Source organism: Tenrec ecaudatus, chromosome 3 (assembly GCF_050624435.1).
Source record: "Tenrec ecaudatus isolate mTenEca1 chromosome 3, mTenEca1.hap1, whole genome shotgun sequence".
NCBI classification, from domain to species: domain Eukaryota; kingdom Metazoa; phylum Chordata; class Mammalia; order Afrosoricida; family Tenrecidae; genus Tenrec; species Tenrec ecaudatus.
The window spans coordinates 118,809,607-118,834,670 of NC_134532.1; the positions used below are offsets into that span (position 1 = coordinate 118,809,607).

At 42.8% G+C, this 25,064-nt stretch overlaps 1 protein-coding gene across 1 annotated transcript in view; it reads left to right on the forward strand.

The window, feature by feature from the left end:
• MANBA (mannosidase beta) overlaps positions 1-25,064 on the forward strand; it is a 150,840-nt gene that overhangs the window by 90,615 nt on the left and 35,161 nt on the right. The window contains exons 8-12 of the mRNA XM_075543981.1: positions 306-457; positions 6,381-6,498; positions 9,623-9,709; positions 13,209-13,376; positions 23,182-23,400. Of these exons, the coding sequence (XP_075400096.1) occupies positions 306-457; positions 6,381-6,498; positions 9,623-9,709; positions 13,209-13,376; positions 23,182-23,400 (744 nt within the window). The remainder of the gene's footprint in view (positions 1-305; positions 458-6,380; positions 6,499-9,622; positions 9,710-13,208; positions 13,377-23,181; positions 23,401-25,064) is intronic.

The window sequence follows — 25,064 nt, forward strand, 5'->3', positions numbered from 1 at the left end:
ATTCCATGGTGTACTATGTGTCAGGATCGGCTCAATGTTAGTGGGCTTGGGGTTATGGTTTTTATTGCTTGCCTTTAAACAGAGAAATAAATGACTCTTGCAGTGTATTTTGTGTGTACGCATATATTTCTAAAATGTGCATTTCCCCATTAAGTGGAAACAGAAAATTAACATAAGCGTACCGGTGCCATTGTGAGTTCAAGAGGTAGCTCTTTTTTTCTCCCTTCCTCTCTGCTTGTGTTTGGATTTGTTTATTTATTTATTTATTTATTGTTTGTTTATTTGTTTATTTTTATTCATGACAGGTGTATTTTAGGACGGTGGAACTTGTAGAAGAGCCTATCAAAGGATCTTTTGGTTTGAGTTTCTACTTCAAGATCAATGGACTTCCCATATTTCTGAAAGGCTCCAACTGGATTCCCGCAGATTCATTCCAAGACCGAGTAACCCCTGACTTGTAAGTTATCACCTTTCTTTTCTTGGTCTTAAAAAAAAACAAACCAGCCCGACAAAGCTTAAGCGTTCATTGTATTGGGCTTCTTTAATCTCAGGGGAACTGTAGAATTCTAGGAATGGAAATGCTAGACTGGAAGGCATTTTTAAACCATATATTTCACCTTTCTAATCTATTTGTAGTTATAGTTAAACTATTTCATCTAGCTGACTCTATCCCATATTCAGAAAACCATAAACACTTATTCTGAAGAAACAAGAAAACGACTACCACATTTTTAGATATTTAGTCTCTGGGGTTGGAAGGATGCTTAAATTCAAAATCTTTTCAGTTATTTGAAGAATATCTCATATATATATATTTATATTGGGGTAACTTTTATTGATGGCAGACCACAAAATTTAAAGAGAAATAGTCCATATAGAATATTTCTACATCTACTTTGACTAGCAATTAGTATTAAATAAGCCCTAAGGGGAAAATGCTCAGAAAATATTTTGAAATCACTCAAAATTTCTTAACCTATTCCCAATACTTTTTGATAGGTGTCTAACTCTGCCATAGCTTACCTCATTCTAAGAAATGAAAGAAGCAAATTTTTCCTACGCACAAAATAATCCCTTGGGTAAAAGATTATTAGATAAAATTAAAAGTAAAATTTCAAAAGCATCTTTCTTTATACTGTCCTCTACTTAAACCAGTTAGTCGTCATCTCTTTCCAACTAGGTTTAGTGCAAAATCATGTCTGTATCTTCTTCAAACACATTACACTTAACATAAATATCAATGCAACCAAATTTCAAGAAATCTTTTTTGTTTCTGCCTGGATGCTTAACATTTGTAAAATTATTGATCCAGAAATCAGAACTAACCTTTGTTTCTATTTTTAGTGTTCATTGATGTTATTTCGTTAACTTAAATAAAAGTTAAACATTAAATTTTTCCCTTATTCAGAGACTTCTGAATACTCCTTAATCTTCCATTTCCAGAAGGATATTTATACAATTATCCTGAGTTGGAAAATATGGGGACTTCTATTTCTATTTTTTTTCTTAACACAAACGGCTCCAATTTATCACAGTTGGAAAGCTCACCTATCATGTACCAAACATAAATATGCAGAGATATTAGTGTTACAAGTATGTTGCTCGTTTATTCTAGTGAACACTAGTGCCAGGGAGCCCTAGTGCCTTAGTGGTTATCCCCTGCTACCTGCCAGGTTAGTAATTTGAAATTGTGGAATAAAGCACTTTCCTCCCAAGAAGAGTTAGTTACATTCTTTGATGAGTTGGTCAGTCTTGGAAATGCACAGGGGTATATTCTGTCCTATGGGGTTGCTGCAAATGGGAATCAACTGCACAGCACAGCTTACTAGTGAAAGAGTCCGAAACACTTCTTACTTTCCTTAAAGAGGGGATCAATGATTTTAAGTACAAACAATAGTCTCTCTTGGTTGGGATCCCAGCATTGACTCGCTGGTCTAATCCTCCACTCTTCAGTCAGCTATCTCAGCTAAATTTCACTCTGGTCTAATTACTCGGTGGTATCAAGCTTATCCCACCCCTACTCCTGCTCCCTCCCAATTAACCTCTCCAGTAGCTTATCAGGTATACTGTATTTTCTTAACTCCTGCTAACCCGTCGTCTCTAAGACGCTCTGGGTAGCTAATAAAAGCAGTAGTCCAAATGCACAGACTGCTCCCCAAAGATATGCGGGAGACTCACAAGGGTAGTTCTACCCTGTCCAATAGACTTGACCTGAGTCCACTGGATGGCAGCGAGCTTGGAGCCTGAACCCGTTAGCTTAATCCTCATTTCCTTGGAAAAGTCTTCCTTTACCTCCCTGAAAGTAAAATGCTCTACTACAAATTCTCATACCATGTAACTCTTCTTTGTAGCACTGCAGTAGTACATTTACACCAAACTGTGAGTTCATTTTGCTGAACAGCTTGTTTCCTTATTCGAGCCGAGGGTCCATGAGGGTATGGAATCATCAGCTTTTCCACATGATAGGCACTCTACCAATATGTGAACTGATAGAAGAACACATGGTATTTACAACTTTCAACGCGTTACAAGATCAAATGACTTGCACATAAAAAGTGTAAAAAGCATCATGCAAAGTTTCTGTTCAAGGAAGGCGTCAGGTTTCAGAGTTGCTAAATACAGACAGAAATATGAAGCGCAGCGTGAATCCTTCAAACCCAAGGAGGGCTTTAGAAAATTGTTTGAGACATCTGGGAAAGGATTTAAATAATTTGGGGGAAGAGTTTCAACAGAAGGTTGGTGAGAGAACCTCAAATCTTTACTCCGCCTAGCACAGGGGCCCTAAGGTTCCTACTTCCTTGGACTCTGATGCGCTCCTCAACCCAACTCTGCCAGGTCAACAGAGAATGAAAATGAAAGCAGTCCGGTTCAACATCCGGGTCCTCACCTCCCTTTTCTTTCTTTCCTCGCGGCCCCCCTCCCCGCACCCCCTCCCTGCCCCCAGCACCACCGCTCACGGATTTAAGCAGGGGATCACGAGTCTCTCATATATATTTTTAGTATGTTTGAAAACATAAAACTGCTACATACCTTTTCATGTTAAGGTATTTGTATATTCCAGATCTAGAAAAGAAATGGTGCTTGCTTAAGAGCTATGTGAACAGAACTTTGGAAGAAAATATGATTTGCCAATTAGGTTCACAAAATTAGGTTTATCTTTTACATTAAAATAACTACACTTAATTTATTTTAAAAATGTATACCTATACACTGCAGCATATTATTTAATATACTGAATTCATATGTGGTTAGTAAGGGCTCCTCATTTTGCCAAAAGTTAAAGTAGAATTTTTTACTTCAGAACATGAATATTATTTTGAATTTCATTAAAAAAATAAAATTCTTCTCCAGGACCAGGCACAAGATATATTGGTTCCATCTTTTCCTTTAAAAAAAATCATTTTATTGGGGCTCATATAACTCTTATCACAATCCATACATACATCAATTGTGTAAAGCACATACTGATACATTCGTTGCCCTCATCATTCTCAACATTCGCTTTCCGCTTGGGTTCCTGGAATCAGCTCCTCATTTTCCTTTTTCCCCTCCTCCTCCCTCCCTGCCCCCCCTCCCTCATGAACCCTTAATAATTTATAAATCATTGTTTTATCTAACCTTACACTGCCCAGCGTCTCCCTTCACCCACTTTTCTGTTGCCCATCCCATCTTTTCCTTCTTAAGGAGTCCCTGGGCGGGGCAAATGATGATGTGCCGGGTGGCTAACTGAGAGGTGAGCAGTTTGTGTCTTGTCAGGGTCGCCTCCGAAGGGCGACGTCTGAGACCTCAGCCAGTGGGCGCTCTCTGGAGTACAGTTCCACTCTGACACGCACGGCGTCCGCATGCGTTGAAACTGACTCCAAGACAACTTTAAAAAAAACCCATATTTTTTCTTCCTGAGGGTCCCTCGTGGTGCAGCTCCCTGGAGTCGTGCATTGGGCTGCTAAGCCAAGGTCACCGGTTTCAAACCACCAGCTCCTCCGAGGGAGAACTAGGACGCTTTCCACTCCCATTGAGAGTTAGAGTCTCAGAGCAGGTCAACTCTGAGCTACAGGGTCGCTTTGAGTCTAAAGCGACTTGACGGCTGTGGGTTTGGAATTTTTTGGTATTTGTTTTCTCCCCTGCCTGTTTTTGGCTCTGGGCTGTCCCGCACAGCCGGACCTATTCCTAAAGCCTCCTGCTCACAGGTGCTTTTGCTGAGGACCTAAGGCCCTGGACTCCTGACTAGCTTTGTGTTTTCCTCCTAATTCATGATTGGGCAGTATTTTGTGGATGGCTGGTATATCTGCTCAAAGTGGCTATAAACTTCTGGATTCTTCTGAGGGAAATGTGAAAAGAACTTGGAGAACAGAGAAAGGAGACTTACTAGAGGAAGACATACTGACTTAGAGGAATTGTAAAAAGTGATAAGGTGAACTCAATCCTGATATTCAAGCCCTTATTGTTTATTGTTGTTTGCTTTATCGTTTGACATGGTTATATAAAATCGTTGCCTGCTTTCCTAGCTTTACAATGATATTTTCCTACAGAAATGATTTTCATTTAATAGAGGAAAGAACTATGAGTCAAAGGACACATATAGAGGTCTCAATACAGGCATGCACCTATGTAAATACATTTACATATAATTATAGGGAAAAAGATCTATGTACATAAATTTATTTAATTAGTAAGGCAGCAGAAGGACATTGGGCCTCCACTCAAGTACTCCCTCAACACAAGAACACTTTGTTATAAAAACTCAGCATTCTGGGATGCTCACCTTCCCTGACACGATCGCTGAAGACAAAATAGGTGCATAAGCAAATGTGGTGAAGAAAGCTGATGGTGCCTGGCTATCAAAATATATGGTGTCTGGGGTCTTAAAGCATGTTAATAAGCCTCCTCTAACCCTGATGCCACACTCTTCTTTATATAATCCAGTTTCTCTGGTAATTTGCTCAGCATGCAGATTGAACAAGTATGGTGAGAGGATACAATTCTGTTGCACACCTTACTCAGTTTTAAACCACGCAGTATGCCCTTGTTCTGTTTGCACAGCTGCCTCTTGTTCCATGTACAGGTTCCTCATGAGCTCAGTGAAGTGTTCCGGAATTCCCATTCTTCTCAAGGGCATTCACAGCTTATTCTGGTTCACTCAGTCCAATGCCTTTGCATAGTCAATGAAAGACCAGTAAACATCTTTCTGATGCCAAAATCCACCTGACATCAGCAATGATATTCTTTGTTCCACATCCTTTTCTGAATCCAGCCTGAACTTCTGGCAGCTCCCTGTCACTGCACTGTTGCAACCGTTGTTGGATGATCTCAAGCAAAATTTTTGTTCTGCAGTTGGAGAATTGAGTCACCTTTCTTTGGAGTGGGCAAAAATATGGATCTCTTATAATCAGTTAGCCAACTAGCTGTCTCCAACTTTCCTGGCAGAGACGAGTGAGTGCTTCCAGCGCTTCTTCAGCTTGAAGCATTTCAATGGGTGTTCCATCCATTCCTGGAGCCCTGGTTTAGGCTAGTGCATGCCGTGTGGCCTGAACTTCTTCCTTCAGCACCAGTGGTTCTGGTTCATATGCCTCCTCCTGAAATGGCGGACTGTCCACCAGTTCTTTTTGTTATTGGGACTCTCTGCACTCTTTCCATCTTCTCTTGATGCTTCCTGCATCATTCGCTATTTTGCCTAGAGGATCTTCTTGCAAAGGTAAATCTGCTGCACAAGACTTCTTTAGGGGTTTGAAGAGTAAGGATGTTCCTTTGAGGACTGAGGCGTGCCTGATCCAAGCCGCGATATTCTCCATGCATCATATATGCATGTGAAAGCGGAACAGTGAACCAGGAAGACTAAAAAAGCATCCATGCATTTGAACTGTGGTGCTGGAGAAAATCCGGAAAGTGCCCTGGACTGCTCACAGGACAGAGCAATCGGTGTTGTTAGAAGCATGGCCAGAGTGCTCCTTGGAGGGAAGGATGGCAAGGTTTCATCTTGCATATTTTGGACATATTGTCAGGAAAGAACAGTCCCTGGAGAAGGACATGATGTTTGACAAAGTGGATGGCGCAGTGAAGAAGGGGAAAGCCCTAGACGAGATGGACGGACACAGTGGCTGCATCAATGGGCTTAGGCATGGGAACAATTGTTTGGATGGCACAGTGTTTAGTTCGATTGTGTGTAAGGTCTCTATGGGTCAGAGCTGACCTGATGGCATCTAACAACAACAACAACAACAATTTATGGGTAAAAAAACCTTGTCTTTCCTCTCCAGGAAGGGCTGATGGTTTCAAACTGCTGACCTTGGGATTGACGGCTCAACTTATAAGCCACTATGCCATCAGGGCTCCTTCAAATTTCAAAGAAGATAGCTTATCTTTAAAGTTTCTCTTTTCTATAGGCTACGACTCCTTTTGCAGTCTGCTGTGGATGCTAACATGAATACCCTCCGGGTTTGGGGAGGAGGAATTTATGAGCAGGATGAATTCTATGAACTCTGTGATCAACTAGGAATCATGGTGAGTCTGTGATAACACGTCTGCATCGATAGGTTATAGAGCCCTCTGGTTCTCCCCCCCCCCCAATATTTTGAGTGGAAAGTTACTGGTTGCTTCCTTTCTCAGAGCAGAGAATGATGTTCCCTGTACTTTCAAAGGAATAAGTTGCATCTTGAAAACTCAGAGCCATAATTGATAGCAAATATATTAAGCAATTAAGTTTAACTGATACACACTCAGCTACATTTTTCTTTGTGGCATTTAAGTATGTATAAATGACTAAATTAGATATTTTAAAAGTTTAACTTCAAGGAAACCCAACAAAGTCTAGTGAGAAGGAAGATAATAAATTTGCGAAAATAAAATATGTGCTTAATATTTTAACATAAGTACTCTGAACATGTTTTTATTGGTGAGAATTAAGGGAAGGAAATATAATCTTCCAATTCTTATTTTATAGTGAAAATATTTTAAGTGCTTTATAGAAAGACTGGTGTTTACCTTGACGTTACTGAGGAGTGTGGCACTGTTCACAATATTACATAGTACTTGTTGAGTGCCAGGCATTGTTCTAAGTATGTTGTATATCGCATTTCAGTTTATCCTCAAGCTTGTCCTATGAGGCAGTTACTATTGGTGTTATCCCAGGTTTTTGGAGAAACAAAACCAGTGACTTTCATCTATGTATAATGAAATTTGTAGCAAGAAAGAATTTTATATCAAGAAAGTAGCCCTCAGAGCTGAAGACTAATGTGCCCCATCTGGCTCAAGTCCAGGGGTCAGCGACTAAGCCAAAGCCCCCTCTACAGCTGCCAGTAATAAGGGACCAGGAGCAGAAGGTGAACCAGGAGGCAGGAGGACAAAGCAGGAGAGGGGAAGACCACAGCTTAGTGGAAGCAGAGTCCAGTGGATCCAGTATCAGCAGGCAGCATGGCAGGCCACACACAGCTCGCAGGGTCACCAGGCCACATAGTGGACCACTGGCCTGAGTACGAAGTGCAGGATCCAGGCCAACAGGAACAAGAATGCGAGAGAGTTCTCCACAGCATCTCTTTTATGGACAGCAAATAGACAACACTCCCAAGAAGACATTAATAGACTGTGATCTGGGTGAGACTTTGTGCTCCACTCGAACCTTCTTACCGGCGCAGCCAAGTTGACACAAAACACGTTTCACACTAGTATTCTCTGTTCTCATTTTATAGACTGGGAAGCGGACACATAGAGAAGTTGAATAGCTTGCCCTCAAACACACAGTTCCTATGGGGTAGAATTCTGAATTTATGCTCACAACCACTGAAATGTAAAGCTTCCCTTCTATGGGGTTGCCAGGGGCTTTGGTGGTGTAGCGCGCTATGGGTTGGGCTGCTAACTGCAGGGTCAGCGGTTCCAACTCACCACCTGCCCCATTGGAAAGTGATCAGACTTTCCGCTCCCATAAAGATTTGTATCTTTGTATATGTGTGTATATGTATATATGTGTGTGTGTGTATACCATATTGAATCAAGGGGGAAGTGCAGAGTGGAGACCCAAGGCCCAAGTGTCGGCCAATGAAGATCCCCTCATAGAGGGGTTTAGGAGAGGAGATGGGTTAATTAGGGTGCGAGGTAGTACCGATGAAGAACACAGCTTTCCCCCACATCCTGGATGCTTCCTCCCCCCCAACTACCATGATCCGAATTCTACCTTACAGGGCTGGATAGGGCAGAGGTTGTACACTGGTACATATGAGGGCTGGAGGCACAGGGAATCCAGGGTGGATGATACCTTCAGGACCAAGGGTGTGAGGGGCGATGCTGGGAGAGTGGAGGGTGAGTGGGTTGGAAAGGGGGAACTGATTACAAGGATCCACATGTGACCTCCTCCCTGGGAGAGGGACGGCAGAGAAGGGAGGGAAGGGAGTCTCCGGATAGGGCAAGATATGACAAAATAGCGATGTATAAATTACCAAGGGCACATGAGGGAGGGGGTAGCGGGGAGGGAGGGGAAAAAAAAGAGGACCTGATGCAAAGGGCTTAAGTGGAGAGCAAATGCTTTGAGAATGATTGGGGCAGGGAATGTATGGATGTGCTTTATATAATTGATGTATGTATATGTATGGATTGTGATAAGAGTTGTATGAGTCCCTAATAAAATGTAAAAAAAGAAAAGAAGAGAGAAAAAAAGAAAATGATTAGGGCAAAGAATGTACAGATATGCTTTATACAATTGATGTATGTATATGTATGGACTGTGATAAGCGTTGTGTGAGCCCCTAATAAATTGTTTAAAAAAAAAAAGATTTGTATCTTTGGAAACTCAAAGGTGTAGTTCCCCTCTGTTTTGTGGTGTGTCTATGAGTTGGAGTCAATTCAGTTCAGTGGCAGTGAAAATACAGGCACATATGAGCCAGAATTGACTCAATAACTGTGAGTATCCTTCCAGTCATCAAAAGTTAATTCCTTTATAATCATAGAAAAGCAAATTTTATAACTAAGCTGTGATTTTGAGCAGTGTGGTACATCCAGTAAGGATTACCTAATAAGCATAATGCATGGGCTCACTTGTGCTTACTTACTAATCTGTAGTGAACACATTTTCCATCACATCGAAGGTTCTTCTGACCCATGTCTCTCTCCCAAGGCCATAGCCGCCTCTGACGGAAACAAGTGTACAGTCTCTGACAGGATCAGAGTTTCCAGTAAGTAAGGTGAGCATGAGCTATCGGGAACAGTTCCCACCCGATGAGCATGGCAGTGTTAATGATATTATGTAGTATTTATTGAGTGCCAGGCGTTGTTCTAAGTATGCTGCCTATCTGTGCAGTTTCACCCCATTATTTGGTCATTTTTAGGGCTACTGAGCAGCTTCTTTCATATGCCCCTGACAAACTCATGCCCTTCTTTGAGCTCACAGTTCGTATCCTCCTCCTAGCCTTCCTCACGTGGTCTCATCTCAGGTTTCCTTACGGTTTGTGCCAGGAGACCCGAGCCGCTCCTCCTTCATGAAGGCCTTCCTCAGTGGTAGTGCCGAAAGAATCGCATCCATCAGGAGAAATGGATTCTTTTCATTTGTGTACAGAAATAACTCAGCGTTCCAGATGAAGAATTCTCCGTGTAACAAACTGTATGGAAATGCTTTATTGCCTTTTGTCTTGTCTGATAGATATGGCAAGATTTCATGTTTGCGTGTGCCCTTTATCCGACCAATCAGAGCTTCATGGATTCAGTGAGTGCCGAAGTTGCTTACCAGGTATGATAGTCGCCCAGCAAAGAAAGAGCATATGTGTTGTAGTTTTGTCTTTTGTGAACTCTCTCAAGTGGTTCCGTTTTTCTTTACACTAAATCCCATGAAAAAATCAGTCGGGTAATTGGCTCATTAGGTGGTTCCACCCGGTCTCTGGACTGCCGCCTCACCGTACACTGATGACTCCGACACGGATCTCAAGGCCTGTCTTCTCTGTTGAATACCTGGCATGTATCCAACTCCATACTCAGTGTCTCCACTTGAAGGGCTTAGAGATATCTCAAATGCATTATGTCCAAATCACCTTACAGTACCTTCCCCAAACTTTCTTCACCTAGACTCTTCCCAACCTTGGCAAACGGCAGCATCCCTCTGGCCTCACATTTGAAGCGGTTGTTGAATTCTGTGATTTGTCTTGCATCTTACATATGCATACTTTTTTTTATATTTATGGATACCCAATTGCAAGCAAGTGGTTAGATCTTACCTCTTGTTTACAGAAAAGCCCTAGAAATGATCACCTATCTAGTAGTGCTGGTATCAAGGTGGTGAAACTGTGTTTGACTAGGTTGGCTAGAGAAAAAAACCCAGTGTCACTCATAGATGTGTAACAAAGAGATTTATATCAAGAAGTAATCTTATATCAAGAAAACATTCCAGCCCAGTCCAACCCAAGTCCCTAAATCCAGTAGTGACCCACGAGTCCCTCTTCAGACTACGCAGTCTGAGGGACATGCTGCAGCAGGCAGGGCTACCACAGGCCAGTGACTGCGAAGTCGTGTGGATCCAAGGTGGGTGGAAACATGGCTGGGCTCCCTCAGCCCTCAGGTGGCCAGCAAGCCAGAAGGTGAAGGCAGAGACAAAGGGGGAGGTTCCCTGGGCCCTCCTTCTGAGAAGGCCACGCCCACAAGGAGCCACCATCAGGCTGACCTGATGGGCACACTGGATACCACCCCTGCACTCTTATAGACCTTCAAGTTGCCCTAAAGTTGTGTAACTACCACAGGAACTGAAGTGATTTTTCCCATTAAGAGGGGGGCATATTCGAGAGAAGGCGGGTTGCAGGCCTGTGGCAGGAAACCTGCAAGACGACCCTGGAACACACAGGCGTGCGTGTAGCGAGGAAGCTATCCAAGGCATGGTGCAAGTACTTGAGGAGATTCCAACCAAACCAAAGTGGCACAGTTTTGGCTTTTAATGGGCTGAAATTTGCCAAGTATGTTTAAATCCATAAGTTCATAATCATAGTGGCTGTCGTGCACTTCCATGAGAAGCCACAAAGAAATTACTATTAAATGCAGAACATGGTTAATCGGTGAAGGAAGTGCGGCGCTGTCAGTAGGGAGGGTCACATAGAGGCTTCTGGAATGCCCACATTTTCTTTCTGCTCAGTCATGACCCACTGTGACATGCATGCTATCAAACATTTGTTTTCTGTCTCTTAGTTTCATTTTAAAACCGAAGTTTTAAAAAAACACAAAGATAATCATTCTCTTGCTGAAAACCCTCCAGAAGATTCCTGTTGCCCCTCAGGATCAAGTTCAAAGATCCTCACCTTCCTCTGCTCCTGTTGGCTCTCTCGCCTCATCCAGCACCGATCTCCCCCGTGTTCTCCATGCCGGAAACACCTTCTTCAACACCCTTCTCAATGGTTCAATTTATAGATTCTCTTCTGCCCCCCCCTTCCTTTAGCATAACTTTCTCTGGGAGAAACTTTCCCATTTCTACAGGTCTAGATAAGGCTAGCCGTCAGTTGCTCTTTGTGACACAGGTCACCCTTAGCATTCATGGTGTAAGGATTTGTCACCCCTGCAAGATTATAATTTCTCCAAAGGCTAAATGTTTAGTGCTTTCTATGTCCCCGGTACCTGGCTGGATTATTCGATGAGTAGGTAGTGGGATGGGTGGGTGTGAATAATGAAAAAAAATATGAATGAGACATATGCAGTTTGTTAACATTCACCCTTTGAATTTTGTTTCATGGAAATAATAAAAATGTGACTTCTCCTAGTTTATGTATTATATGGAAAAGTAGGCAGTTTCTTAAACTTTTACAGTAAAGCTTGCCTTCAAGTGCTACGCCTTCCAAATGTGACGGGCAGGTGCAGCGGAGCCACCCAAGCTTTTGGCCTCGTCTGTGTTTGTATTTTCATTTCCATTTTCAATGAATCGGGACAATAAACATTTTAATTCGACAATAGCCGCTCTCGCTCACCTGGGCGTAAATGAGAGGGTTCCAGAACATGTGTGGAACAGCTTTGTTATCTCTGCGTTACATTTTTTCCACGAGTTGTTGAAACCCTCTTATATTGAGGCAAATAAAGCGGATACTACTTGCCAACCTGGTTTTGATGCACATCAGACACATACTTTTTAAAGGAGATCATCTCTTTATTTATTTATATATTTTTGGAGATAATCTCTTTTAATCTGAACACATTTATTTCAGACACCTGAGTGCTTGAGCCACAGTGAGAACATCAGTGGCGATCCATTATTTTAAATAATTACAGCGAGCAAGCTATAAATGTCAATGAAGTAATACATATTGCACAACATATTCCAAAGGAATTTTTCTTGACCACGGACTCACCCTGTAATTCTCAAAGAAATTGCACCCTGTGTCTGGGGCCAGTCTTCCAGGGTGTCACCAGAAAGGGACATGCTTGTGCCTACGTCAGATGTAACGGAATTGGATCATCTTACCTGTAGGTAGGGCCCACCCAGGATGACCTGAGTTCTCGCAGGCCGTGTCTTGTTAGGGATTAGTCTCTAAAGTCCTCTTCTGTATGTAGATATATTTAGTAACTTACTTACCCTTGGTTGATTTCTTAGGGACATGACATTGGTGGTTATTTTAGGAGGCATCCTTTGAATGTTCTTTTTCCCCCTTCAGAGTGCTCTCTTGCGACCATCTCTTACTTCCATGGAAGACGTTTGCTCCCTTGCCCTGCCTTCTCCAGCTTTACCTCTTTCTGGCTCTCATTTGCATTGCAAACCCCCCTCTTGCTTTCCTTTTGACTTGGTTACATCTGCTGGAGAATTCATGGGACCCTCGAGGTTTTACCCAAAGCCCCAATTTGCTCTTAAGAAGGAACTCCTGAAGTATCCTGGGCCCTGAGCCTTGGGAACTCACAGCCTCCTGCATTTTTATTTCTTAGAACCTTCTTGTGGTGATTCGGATAATGACGAGGCTGACTTAATTTTGTTTTCACAAAGGGATTGTATTTCCTTCAGTTTGTACTGAGCAGGAAAGAGGAGCCCTCTCTAATTGGAGATAAACAAGCTAGACAAAAAGAATCTCGAGATTTTAATAATTTTAAAATATATGCACACAGCTAATATGTCTAGCTATTTTTCAACTAATGAGACTTTCTGGTACATGGGATTTACACGCAGACATGCAGCTGGCTATGATTTTATGAATAACCATCGAGCTGAAGTGGTTGCTTTGTTATTTTATGGTGAGCATTTGGAAGTCACTTTATATTTTCTTAAATATCAGGTCAGGAGACTGAAGTCGCATCCCTCTATCATCACATGGAGCGGCAACAATGAAAATGAAGCGGCGCTGATGATGAATTGGTACAGCATCAGTGTAGCTGACTACCCCATGTACATCAAGGACTATGTGCTGCTGTACGTGGAAAATGTCCGGAAACTCGTCGTAGGAGTAAGTAATGACTTCTATCGTGTAGAACTTAAGATGTGTTTTAAAAGCAGATCGGCGTGTATGTTGCTATAAGCACTCGAAATACGTTAAAGACGTCTTTTGACTTATGAAGCATCTCCTGTACCAGATTTGCACAACCCAGAGTGTCTTTTGGTTTCTGGGTGCGGCTTCCAGGACCCTGAGTGTAATTTGGAAGGCTATTGCTGCTGTTAGGTGCGTTTGAGTGAGCTCTAACTTATAGATGCCCTATCTAGGCTCAACAGAACAAAACACTGCCCCGTCCTGCGCCATCCGACACTCACTGCCACCTGGGAGCCCGTTGCTGCAGCCACAGTATCAACTGCTCTTGTTGAGGCTCACCCACTTTGTCATCGACCCTCTGCTTTACTAAGAATGATGTTGTTCTCCGGGGACTGGTCCCTCCTGATGACAAGTCCAAAATAGGTCACATGAAGTCTGATATCCTTGCTTCAAAGAAGCATCTGGTTGTACTTCTTCCAAGACAACGCCGCTTGTTCTTCTAACAGTCGATGGCGCACTCAGTATTCTTAGCCAGCACATAATTCAAACACATACATTCTTCTGGCATCTTCCTTGTTCATTGCCCAGCTTTCACATATGTAGGAGACTACTGAGAAACCATAGGTTGGATCAGGTGCACATTAGTTCTCAAAGTGACATCTTCCTTTTAAAAAACACGTTAAAGAGACCTTGTGCCACAGATTTGCCCAGTGGAAGAAATCTTTTGAGTTTTTGAGTCCTGCGTCCATGGGCTTCAATTGTCCTGATAGGAACTGGTTTGGAATTTACTGTAGCTCCTATGTGAATATGTTGGTATGCGATTTCAATGGCAGGGCAAAAGTAAAGAGCTGATTCTCAACTCTACCTTTAACCTCCTACCTTCTTCATAATCACGATCTCTGTTCTATTTGTTTAGTAGGCATATAATATATATTGCCATATTGACATGCATAATGGAAATGTTAATACAAATTGGTATCTTTATAGGAAATGGAAGCAGCTTTTTAAAAATCATAATGTATTCAATGATCTAACTGTTAAAAACTTGTGTTTTAACGTGTCTTCAATAACCTGGCTCTCCTTATAACTTCATAGCAATCATTAGATATTTTAAGCATTTGGTCAGGCTTAAACAATTTGAAATAGTCTTAGTTTCTCCGTATGCCTAATTGACAACACAAAACCATTTACTTGAGGGATCACTTCTAGGTTCAAACTCAGCTTGCTTAATTTACTAGGTCATGTCTCATAAAGAATTTTTCATTTCACAAAATGATATGCTATTAAGATTGAATTATTACAATACAACATTTCTTTTCTAACCTCTTGCTCACAGTGTTGGTGAATGTGACATTTTCTTCTATCTGGGTTTTTAAAAGTCAAGGATTTGTATTTCAGAGCAGAGTCATTAAGAACTTGACTCCACATCCTAGCTGGGATGCTTGCTGTCTATGAAAACCTGAGCCCACTACTTACTTTCCATTTCCGCATCTCCAACACCTGGATAAGAGTAGGGTCTAATTCTTGAAGTTGTTTTGTGATGTGAGTGAGTTAATGGATGGAAAATGTATTACGTAGACTCTGACACATAGTAAAATGTTGTTGTGAATTTTTTGTATCAACATAATAAACTTTTAAGTACTGCAAGCATGCTCATCATCCTTGTTGGGTTTATTCAACAGGATACTTATAAAAATCTCAAAGTTTAGAACTGTGTTCTTATCTTGATCTTAAGAAAATAGCTTCTACGTGCCACTGCTTCTTTGTCTGGAATGGAAACATGACACATTTCTCAAAAAGACCTGTATGTTGTAAAATACTTCTGTGAACAATAGCTGGTCACAGATTTCTTTGAAGAGAGACAGGACTAAGGGTTGTAGAACAGTAGTTTATATTTCTCTTGAAATATAAGGCATTTCAGGAAAAACACCATACTTTGATCCAGCCACCTACGAAGTCATCCTCTATCCGTACTTGTGTTTTCTTTTAATGGTCACTATCTTTGTTCCTCTTAGGTCATCTCTTGGCCCAAATAAACATTTCAGAGTTAGGATCCAGAAGGAGACCTGTGAGAGTTACGACTAAAACCAGACCCCAAGAGGAAATAGCTCATAAATACAAAGAAATGGGAGTGTATTATCAAGGACAGGCACTTTTAGGCAGCGTCTCATGAGTAATTTATGGATTCACTCAGCTTACCAAATTTGAGAACCTGGAGGGTTGGAGGGAAGACCATCAGGCTTTGGGGAATTGGTCTTCCATTATCTCCAATTTTGCTTCAAAAGCATCATAACAATCTATTTTTAATTTTTAATATTACCTATAACCAGAATATGCAACCGTAGTGCCCTCATGGTCTTGAGGGGGCAAAGCCAGTTTGTATAGCGGAGTCCACAAAGTCCAGCCTACTTTCGTGAGTAGTGACTGGGGCTTTCCTGTCTGCGGTACACCTGTCATTCTCTCCCCATCTGGAGGACAGAGTGAAGGAAACCAAAGGCACACAGAAACATTTAGTCCGTGGGGCGAAGGAATCACATAAGCAACAGCCTGCATAACTCTAACACCCACAAAACTAAATGGTGCCAATCTATCACTACCAACTTCTCTGAAAGGGAACATATTTGGAGTTCCTGGGTACAGTGGGGGAGAAAATGTGGAGAAAAACTCAAAATGAGACCAGTAAGATGACGCTTACTGTCAGCTCAAGACTGCTGGGACCCCCTAAGGCATGGCCCTTTACTCCCCTTCAGTCTAGACGGAACCTCGTGCCAGTGACTCAGCATTGAGCCAAACAATAGACAGGTCTACCAGGGGAGTCCTGGCACTTGGGAAGTACACTCTCCTTCAAATAAACAATGAACAGAGATGCCAAGAGTAACATTTGCTCAGGACAAAGTCCAGAAGATTTAGGAAAGAGGAAGAATGAAAAGGTGGCAGCCCGGGAAGAAGTGGGACAAATGAGGTTATATTGTGGGGATTGGAATGAATGACATGAAACAAACGTGTAGGGAAAGAACATAGAGTATCTAGCACCCAGGATGGGAGAGCTTCCAAAATCAAGCACGGAAGATTGGGCAATTTACCCACACGGGGGGGGGGGGGTTAGTGTTAGGGAACCAAAGGATGGCAGTATTTGGTAGAGCATGTAAACAATTTTGTTTCCATGGAATTATCAGGTACCAAATGTCAGAGTGGGTGCAAAGACATTTGCTAGACTGCAAGGGACCAGAGACGGTTTTTTAGGAGAGTAGAGGAGTCCTTACAGTGGCCGAAGGGGGAAAGCAGTTAAAAAAAAAAAGTAGAGGGTAATTTATAGGTGATCATTCCAAAACCAAATCCAAAGGTGACCCAGAAGACAGCAAGTGGGTACGACAAAGAGGGGGAAGGAGAATTCTTTGTTTATGAGAGAAGGGAAAGAGGCGCGGGGAGCAGAGAGGGAGAGGGTGGATTTAAGAAAATGCTATTGGAGAAACGCTGAAACAGAATGTTCTGACAGTATATTTTCAGGGAAGCTGAAAAATCCTTCTATGTAGTTTACGTTTCCAGAGAGCCTTGCACATTTCCTTCAGAACTGACCGCACTTCGAATGCCTGGTCCAGCGTCTGGTCTCACTACTAATTTACAATTTCCTCTTGAAGAGGCCCGTTACTGTATGTGTGTTCTCCCCCGTGGAGCCCCCAGCCCACAGAAAGGAGTGGGTGTTTGGAGGCTCAGCAAGGATTGCAGGTAGGCAGAGCAGCTAGCGTGGCTCAGGGCTGTTTTCCACCTCTTTTCTTTGAAGTTATAAATAAGGCCTGATGCACAATGGACACTTGACAGATTATTTGCTCAACAAACGAATCTCTTGATCAGAGAGGTCTGATGCCATAATAAAGAAGTAATTTTGGATTGTGTGAGCGAGGCAATGCAATGAACACGTATGCATTGTTTGATGTGACCAACCAACTACAACATTTCAAGGGTGCTAGGTGGCTCAGTGATAAGACGGCTTACCTTCCACGTGGGAGACGCGGGTTCAGTTTCCTGCGGATGTACTTCAGGTGCAGCCAGCACCTGCAGTGACTGTGATGCCCGATAGGTTTCAGTAGAGTCCAGAAGGAGACAGAGAAGAAAGACCTCGTTGTAGGTGCCATTGAGTCGGTTGTGACCCATGGTGACCTTATGCACAACACAAGGCAACACTGCTGCATCCTGCCCCATCCTCATGATTGTTCCTGCTCTTGAGCCCAGGGGTGCAGCCACACTGTCGATCCGTCTCGCCGAGGGCCTTCCCTACCATGGCTGCACCTCTACTTTAACAGACATGATGCCCTCCTTCAAGGACTGGTCTCTGCTGAAAACATGTCCAAAATATGTGAGACAAAGGCTCACCATCCTTGCCTCTGAGGAGCACTCTGGCTGTGATTCTTCCAGGACTGATGGGTCTGTCCTAGCAGTCCATGGTACTTTCAATATTTTTGGCCAGCCCACAATTCAGATGCATCCATTTTTCTTCAGGCTTCCTTATTCAGTTCCCAGTGTCACATGCATGTGAGGCAATTGAAAATACCAGGACTTGGGGAAAACACATCTTAGTTCTTCCTGCTTGTCAGTCCTCCAAAGAGGTCTTGTGCAGCAGATTTACCTAATGCAATTCAGCTTTTGACGGTTGCTTCCAAGAGCATTGATTATAGATCCACGCATAACAAAATCCTTGACAATTTCAACCTTTTCTCCATTTATCATGAAGTTGCCTATTGGTATAGTTGGGAGCATTTGGGTTTCCTTGCCATGGAGTCAAAATCCACACCGAAGGCCGCCACCCTGGATCTTCATCAGCAGATGCTTGGGCTCCTTCTCACGTGCAGCAAGCCGGCTGTGTCAGCTGCATGTCGCAGGTTGTTACTAAGCCCCCCTGGACCCCTGATGCCGCAGGCTCCATACGTGCAGCATCTCGATGATTTGCTCAGCACACAGACTGAATAAGCGTGGTGAGAGGAAACAACCCTTCTTGGATTTTACACCGCTCAGTATCCCCTTGTTCTGTTCAAACAGCTGTCTCTTGATCCATGTAGATTCCTCATGAGCACAATGAAATGTTCTTCCCATTATTCTCAAGGTTATCCGTGGTTTGTTGGGATCCACGCAGTCAATTGCCTTGACAAAGTCAATGAAATACAAGGAAACACCGTCTTGGTTTTCTCTCTTTTCAGTCAAGATTCATCTTTCATCAGCAAGGATATCCCTCTTTTGAATCCCGCCTGAACCTCTGGAAGCTTCCTGTCAGTGTGTTGCTGCAGCCATTGTTGCCTGGTCGCCGGCATAGTTTTACTTGCTTAGGGTCTCAGTGGGATGATTCTATAATTTGAGCATTTTGTTGCGTCACTTTGCTTTGGAATGGGTATCATTTTGGATCTCTTCCTGTCAGTTGGCCAAATAGCTGTCTCCCAAATTTCCTAGTGTAGATGTTGCTGAAACTTTGTACTTGGGATTCTATAAATTCTTGGACACTGGTTTTTGGCGAATGCTTTCAGGGCAGCGTGAACTTCTTACAGCACCAATGGTTCTTGTTCATGTGCTGCCTCTTGAAATGGTGGACTGTCTGTTAGTTCTCTCTGATGTAGGGACTCTGTGCAGTCTTTCCAGCTTCTTTTTGATGCTTCCTGCATCATTCAATACTTTGTCCACAGAATCGGTCAGTATTGGATCTCGAAGCTTGAAATTTTTCTTGAGTTTTTTTCAGTTTAAAATATGTGTTCTCCCCTTTTGGTTTGTAACTCTAAGCCTCTGCACATTTCTTTATAATATTTGACTTGGTCTTCTCGAGCTTCCCATTGATATTTTCTATTCAGCTTGCTATAGTTTATTGTGCCAGCCCGGCCGATAAACACAAGTAGGATTAACTGAAGGGCAGAGGGATAAATGGCTCGGTGAGCCTCGCCTTGCTTGTTCTGTGCCTCAGTTTAAAGGGGTACACTACCTGTGGGATGCCTAGCCTGTGGACTGTGTCGCTGTAAGTTGAGGTCCCTTTAAGCCCACACGATTGGAATGTTCATCTCTGGAGCTGGGGGATGACAGTTGATGACAGTTGGGGACCTGCCTTGCTGTTTGCTGCCTGGGTATATATAGCCCAGCTCTCTCTACAGAAGAGGGCTGGCAACTGGCAGCTCTTAAAACTTGAAGGACTGCTAGTGTCTCACTGCTTTATAATTTAACTGTTAACTTCTTGTATTATCTATCTGTATATTACTTAATGGTTTATTTCTTGAATTATATATCTATCTTTATAAATATATTTATATATAATTATTAGCAATCTGGGTTGTCTTTCTAGAGAACCCTGTCCAACACACAGCTCTTTGACTTCATTCTTTCTTCGGCTCGCTTTAGCTCCTCTACAAGTTTCAGAGTCTCTTCGGACTCCATGCTGATCTTCGCTTCCTTTCCTGGCAGCAGAGGATGAGAACTAGGCACACGACCACACACAGATACAAAGAGGGATAGCAAATGGACACCTGGCTAGGCACCTCTTCTTTGAGACCGCTCTTCCTTATGAAAGTGGAGATATGCATGTTGGTGGGGACCTTGCCGTTTCCTTCCTGAGTCGCCACATTTAATCTTTACAGCATCCCTATGAAGCAGGAGGCACTGTTACTATCTTCATTTGATAGATGAGAAAACTGGGGCTTTGGCCCATCCAACAGTAGTATGGTTCTGATTGGTCTTGTAAACTCAAGACCACCTAAATCAATAGCTTCCATTCCTATTTTCAATAAAAAGGTAGTTTTGTCACCCTGGGGATGTATGGCAATGCCTGGAGACAGTTATTTTATTTTAAAAATAATTTTATTGGGGCTCTTACAATTTTTATCACAATCCATACATACATCCATTGTGTCAAGAACATATGGACATTTGTTGTCTCATCATTCTCAAAACATCTGCCTTTTACTCGAGCCCTTAGTATCTGCTGCTCATTTTCCCTCTCCCTCCCTACTCCCCCCACCTCATGAACCCTTCATCATTCATAAATTATTATTATTCTGTCATATATTACACTGTCTGACATCTCCCCCTGCCTTCTTCTCTGCTATCCCTCCCCCAGTGAGGAGGCTACACATAGACTCTTGTAATCAGTTCTCCCTTTCTACCCCACATTCTCTCCACCCTCTAGGCAGCGCCACTCTCACCACTGGTCCTGAAGGGGTCATCTGTCCTGGATTCCCTGTGTTTCCAGTTGCTATCTGTATCTATGTACATCCTCTGGTCTAGCAAGTTTTGTAAGGTAGAATTGGGAATCATGATAGTGGGGGGGGGGGAAGTATTTAAGAACTAGAGGAAAGTTATATGTTTCATCGTTGCTACCCTGCACCCTGCCTGGTTCATTTCCTCCCCACAATCCTTCAGTAAGTGGGTGTCCGGTTGTCTACCATTGGGCTTTGAATCTCCACTCAGCACTCACCCACATTTTCAATAATATGATTTTTTTGTTCCTTGATGCTTGATAACCTGATCCCTTCGACAGCACGTGTTCACCCAGTCTGGTGTGTTTCTTCCATGTGGGCTTCGTTGCTTCTGAGCCACTTGTTTATCTTCGAGCCTTTAAGACCCCAGATGCTATATCTTTTGATAGCCAGGCACCATCAGCTTTCTTCACCATATTTGCTTATGTACACATTTTTCTTCGGCAATTGTGTTGGGAAGGTGTGCATCCTGGAATGTCAATTTAATAGAACAAAGTGTTCTTGTATTGAGTAAGTGCTTGAATGGAAGACCAATGTCCATCTGCTGCCTTAGTACTAAACCTATAAATATATGCACATAAATCTGTTTCCCTACACTCATATAAATATATTTACATAGGTACATTCCAGTCTTTGGACCTCTATAAATACCCTTTGTCACCTAGTTCTTTCCTCTATTTCCTTTTACTTTCCTCTTGTCCTACTATCATGCTCAGCCTTCATTTGGGTTTCAGTAATTTCTCTAGGTCACCTTGCCCTTTCCGAATCCCTACCAGGCCACTCACACCCTCCTTGGTACTGATTTTGGATCACCTATTGCTCCCCTATCCCTGGGTTGATCAGCACCACCTCCTTGCCCTCTCCTCCCCTTCTCCCGTGTCCTCCCGGAACCACTGGTCCCATTGTTTTCTCCTCCAGACTATTCATCCAGTCTATCTGATCTAGATAGATCTGTAGAGATAATAATATGCACCCAAAATCAAGTCATTGCAAGCTAGGCAATGAGTGAGAACACAGCTATGACAATAAGAAGGGAAACCAATTACCCATAGAAGAATAGATTAATTAAAAGAAAAAAATTTTTAAAAGAAAGAAAAACCTGTAAATAGACCAAGGTCTGATATTTGTTCTCTAGACATGTCCTTCAGTCAGGTCCAATGGGGTACCATGCTCTGGCCCAGAGTCTGTCCTTTGTACTCCCTCGGGGGCTCCCTGCTCTGCTCCCACGGTTACTGTGTCGCATGCTTTTAGTGGTTTGCCTCAGTGTCACAGGGTCAGTCTGGTCCAGTCCCGGCCCTGAGTCTCCAGTGTTGTCCCCATTAGGGCCCGGGGCCATCAAGAGTCAGTGTGTCTCAGTAGGATCAGCCATATTATCCACTCTGTCCATTGGCTGTTCAGAGTGAGGATATCGTCCTCCAGGCCTGATGGGCCAGGATGTGCTCCATTCTCTCTTCCTCCCCCTTCTTTGGTCCCATTTGCTCTGATCGAACATGCACCTCTCCCCTAGCTGCAGCTTCAGTGCCGTCCTCTCAAATAAATTCTTCTGGGGTCAGGAGAAGTGAGACAGTTATTTTTATTGGAGATGTGGCAGTTACATAATCTCTTGTCAATTGAGCAAGGGGTGGAGTCTAGTCTGTCAATCAGGTTGCAGCTTGGTGACCTCATTTGGAGGCACAACTGAGATAAATAGTTCCCTGGAGCCCAGACTCAGTCTCTCTGCCTTCCCTTCCTGCTATCCCACCCTCCCCCTTGTCTCCCAAGTATAAAATCAGACAGACACATTGTCAGTCTTATATTATTCTGGGAATTTCTGTAGCACTGGAATGGTTCCCTTCCTGCTATTGAGACACACACTCCTACTGAAAGACCTATGATGATGGAGCCAGAGCCCTGGAGCTGGAGGAGCCACATGGAGACCCACGCCAGCACTGAGATGCTTCCACTGCCACTGGATCCAAAAGACTTTCACCGACTAGCCTGTGATCTTCCATTGCATGGGGCACGAGTCTAAAGAGGAATTTATGGTCTGGTATTGGACGTAGGGACTAATATCAGACTTATTGACTGGATCTGGACTGAGCTGGGTTTTTTTTCCTTAATATGCAATTACTCTTCATACGATGCTCTTTTTTATACACATACGAGTGTCTATGAATGTTTCTCTAGTCAACCCAGTGCCCAGGAGAGCTTCCTTCTCTGTCTTCACAACAGACACATCAAAGAAATCTCCATTCCCAGCTGTCAACAGTGCTAAAGTGGACCAGCCCTGCAGTAGCCTGTGCCATTACACGTGAGGGATGAGGGTGGAGGCAGAGGCGATTGCAAAAGACTGGGAGGAGCTGCTATGAGGAGTGATTGTAATGTTAGTTACGAACGAACACAAAAAACCGAGGGAAAGTAGAGGTGCAGGGTATTGTTCAAAGGGAGAGGAGGCAATTGATCCTACTATTTTCTCTCAGTATTTGGCATTTCTGGTTCTTGATAGTACTTTTTAGAAGAAGTAGAGGATCTGTACATTTTTGGATGAAAGTGTCTTTGCAAACATTTATTTTCATCCCTAGGCAGACAAGACACGGCCTTTCATCACATCTAGTCCTACAAATGGGGCCAAATCTGTTGCAGAAGGCTGGGTCTCTGCACACCCCGAGGACACCCATTTTGGCGATGTGCATTACTACAACTACTACCACGACTGCTGGGACTGGCGCGTCTTCCCCAGAGCTCGGCTGGTATCTGAGTACGGCTATCAGTCCTGGCCTTCCTTCAGCACGCTGGAAAAGGTAAGCCTGCTCGGTTTTCCCCGTCCTCGGTCCAGTCCTCCTCTCCCCGTCTCTGCGTCTGTGTCCCCTTCGAGGCCATCTGACTTCCTGCACGACGTCTCACGCTCTCTGTGCCTCCATATTTTAATTGCTCAATCAGATGTGGCTTCAGAGTTGAGCCACATGTGTTCTTTTTAAAAACAGGTCTACTGAGGTACAATCCACATACCCGATAATTTTCCCATTGAAGTGTACAATTCAGCGGCCTTTTGTGCGTTCACAGGGATCCGATTTAGAACCTTTCTATCACCGCAAAAAGAAATGCTGTCCCTTCAGGATTCGTTTCCCCGCTCTCTCTGCTCCCCCACTTTCTAGAGCCCAGTCCTAGGCAACCACTTATCTCCTTCTGTTATTGACCTGCGACAATGAAAAGAACACTGTTTAAAAAGTTTAACAGTTTTATTGACATGTAGCGTACATATCATCCAATTGCATAGTTTAAGCATATTGAAGAGTTGTGTAATAACCACCACAATTTAGACGATTTTTCTTCCTTCTGGTCCTCATTATTATTGGCTCCAAATTCTATAGATGTATGCATTCTCTGTGGCATGTAAAGAAAAACAAAATGCAACAAACCAGCAACCAAGCAGAACCCCAAGAGCAATAACAAAATAAAACATAAAAATCTTCGGCTGAAAGGATGGCAGAAAATAATGAAATTCAGAACAAATGTTAAAAGAGTCAAAAGAGAGAACAAATGATAAAGTGTTAAATTTTAACCTAGCTACAAATGCGTTAGCCCATTTTCCATTGCACTCTCTCTGACAGCACGTTTAGTGACCTCACTGGTCACGGTCAGAGGTTGATTCACTTGAGGCTTCATCCAAGTGGAGAAACTGAAAATAAATTTGGGGCTTTCACTGTCACCTACGCTCTTCTACACCCTGTGTGCTCAGGTTTATGCCCTAACCCTGTCCCCTCCTCACGTCTTGAGTTGTAGTATCTACAATGCTTGGGTCGCCCACACTGACATGCTTCTTAGCTGTCACCTCAATTAGATGGCTTTCTGAAGACAAGCCTTAAGACCCCAGATGCAATTCTTTCTGCTAGCTGAGCGCCATCTGATTTCCTCATCACATTTTGCTGTGGCACCCATGTCTTCCGTGATCCCTTCGTGAGGCCACTGTCTTAGACTAATCTCCTTTCTCTCTGTATGGACTGACCTCGTCTGGACATTTCACATGAAGGAAATCGTACAACCTGCAGGTCTTTTCCCTATTTTAAAATCTTTTGCTACTTTAAAATCAGAATATTTTTATTCTTGTTGAGTTATAGTAATTTAAAAACTATTCTGTATACAAGTTATTTGTCCATACATGATTAGAAAGTTTCCCGCATTCTGTGGATTGTCTTTTTGCTTCTTTGATTATATCAGTTAAAGAACAAAGTTTTAATTTTTTTTCTTTTTAAACATTATTTCAATTTATTAACCTCTTTTCTATTGTCTTGTTGGTGTTATATCTAACAAAGTATGGCTTAATGAAAGAGTACAAAAATTTACTCCTATATTTTCCTTAGGGTTTTAATAGGTTTAACATATTACTATATTCAGATTTATGAATTACATTTTGTTCATTTTTGTATCTGGTATGAATTAATGGGTCTATGTTGCAGTGAATTAC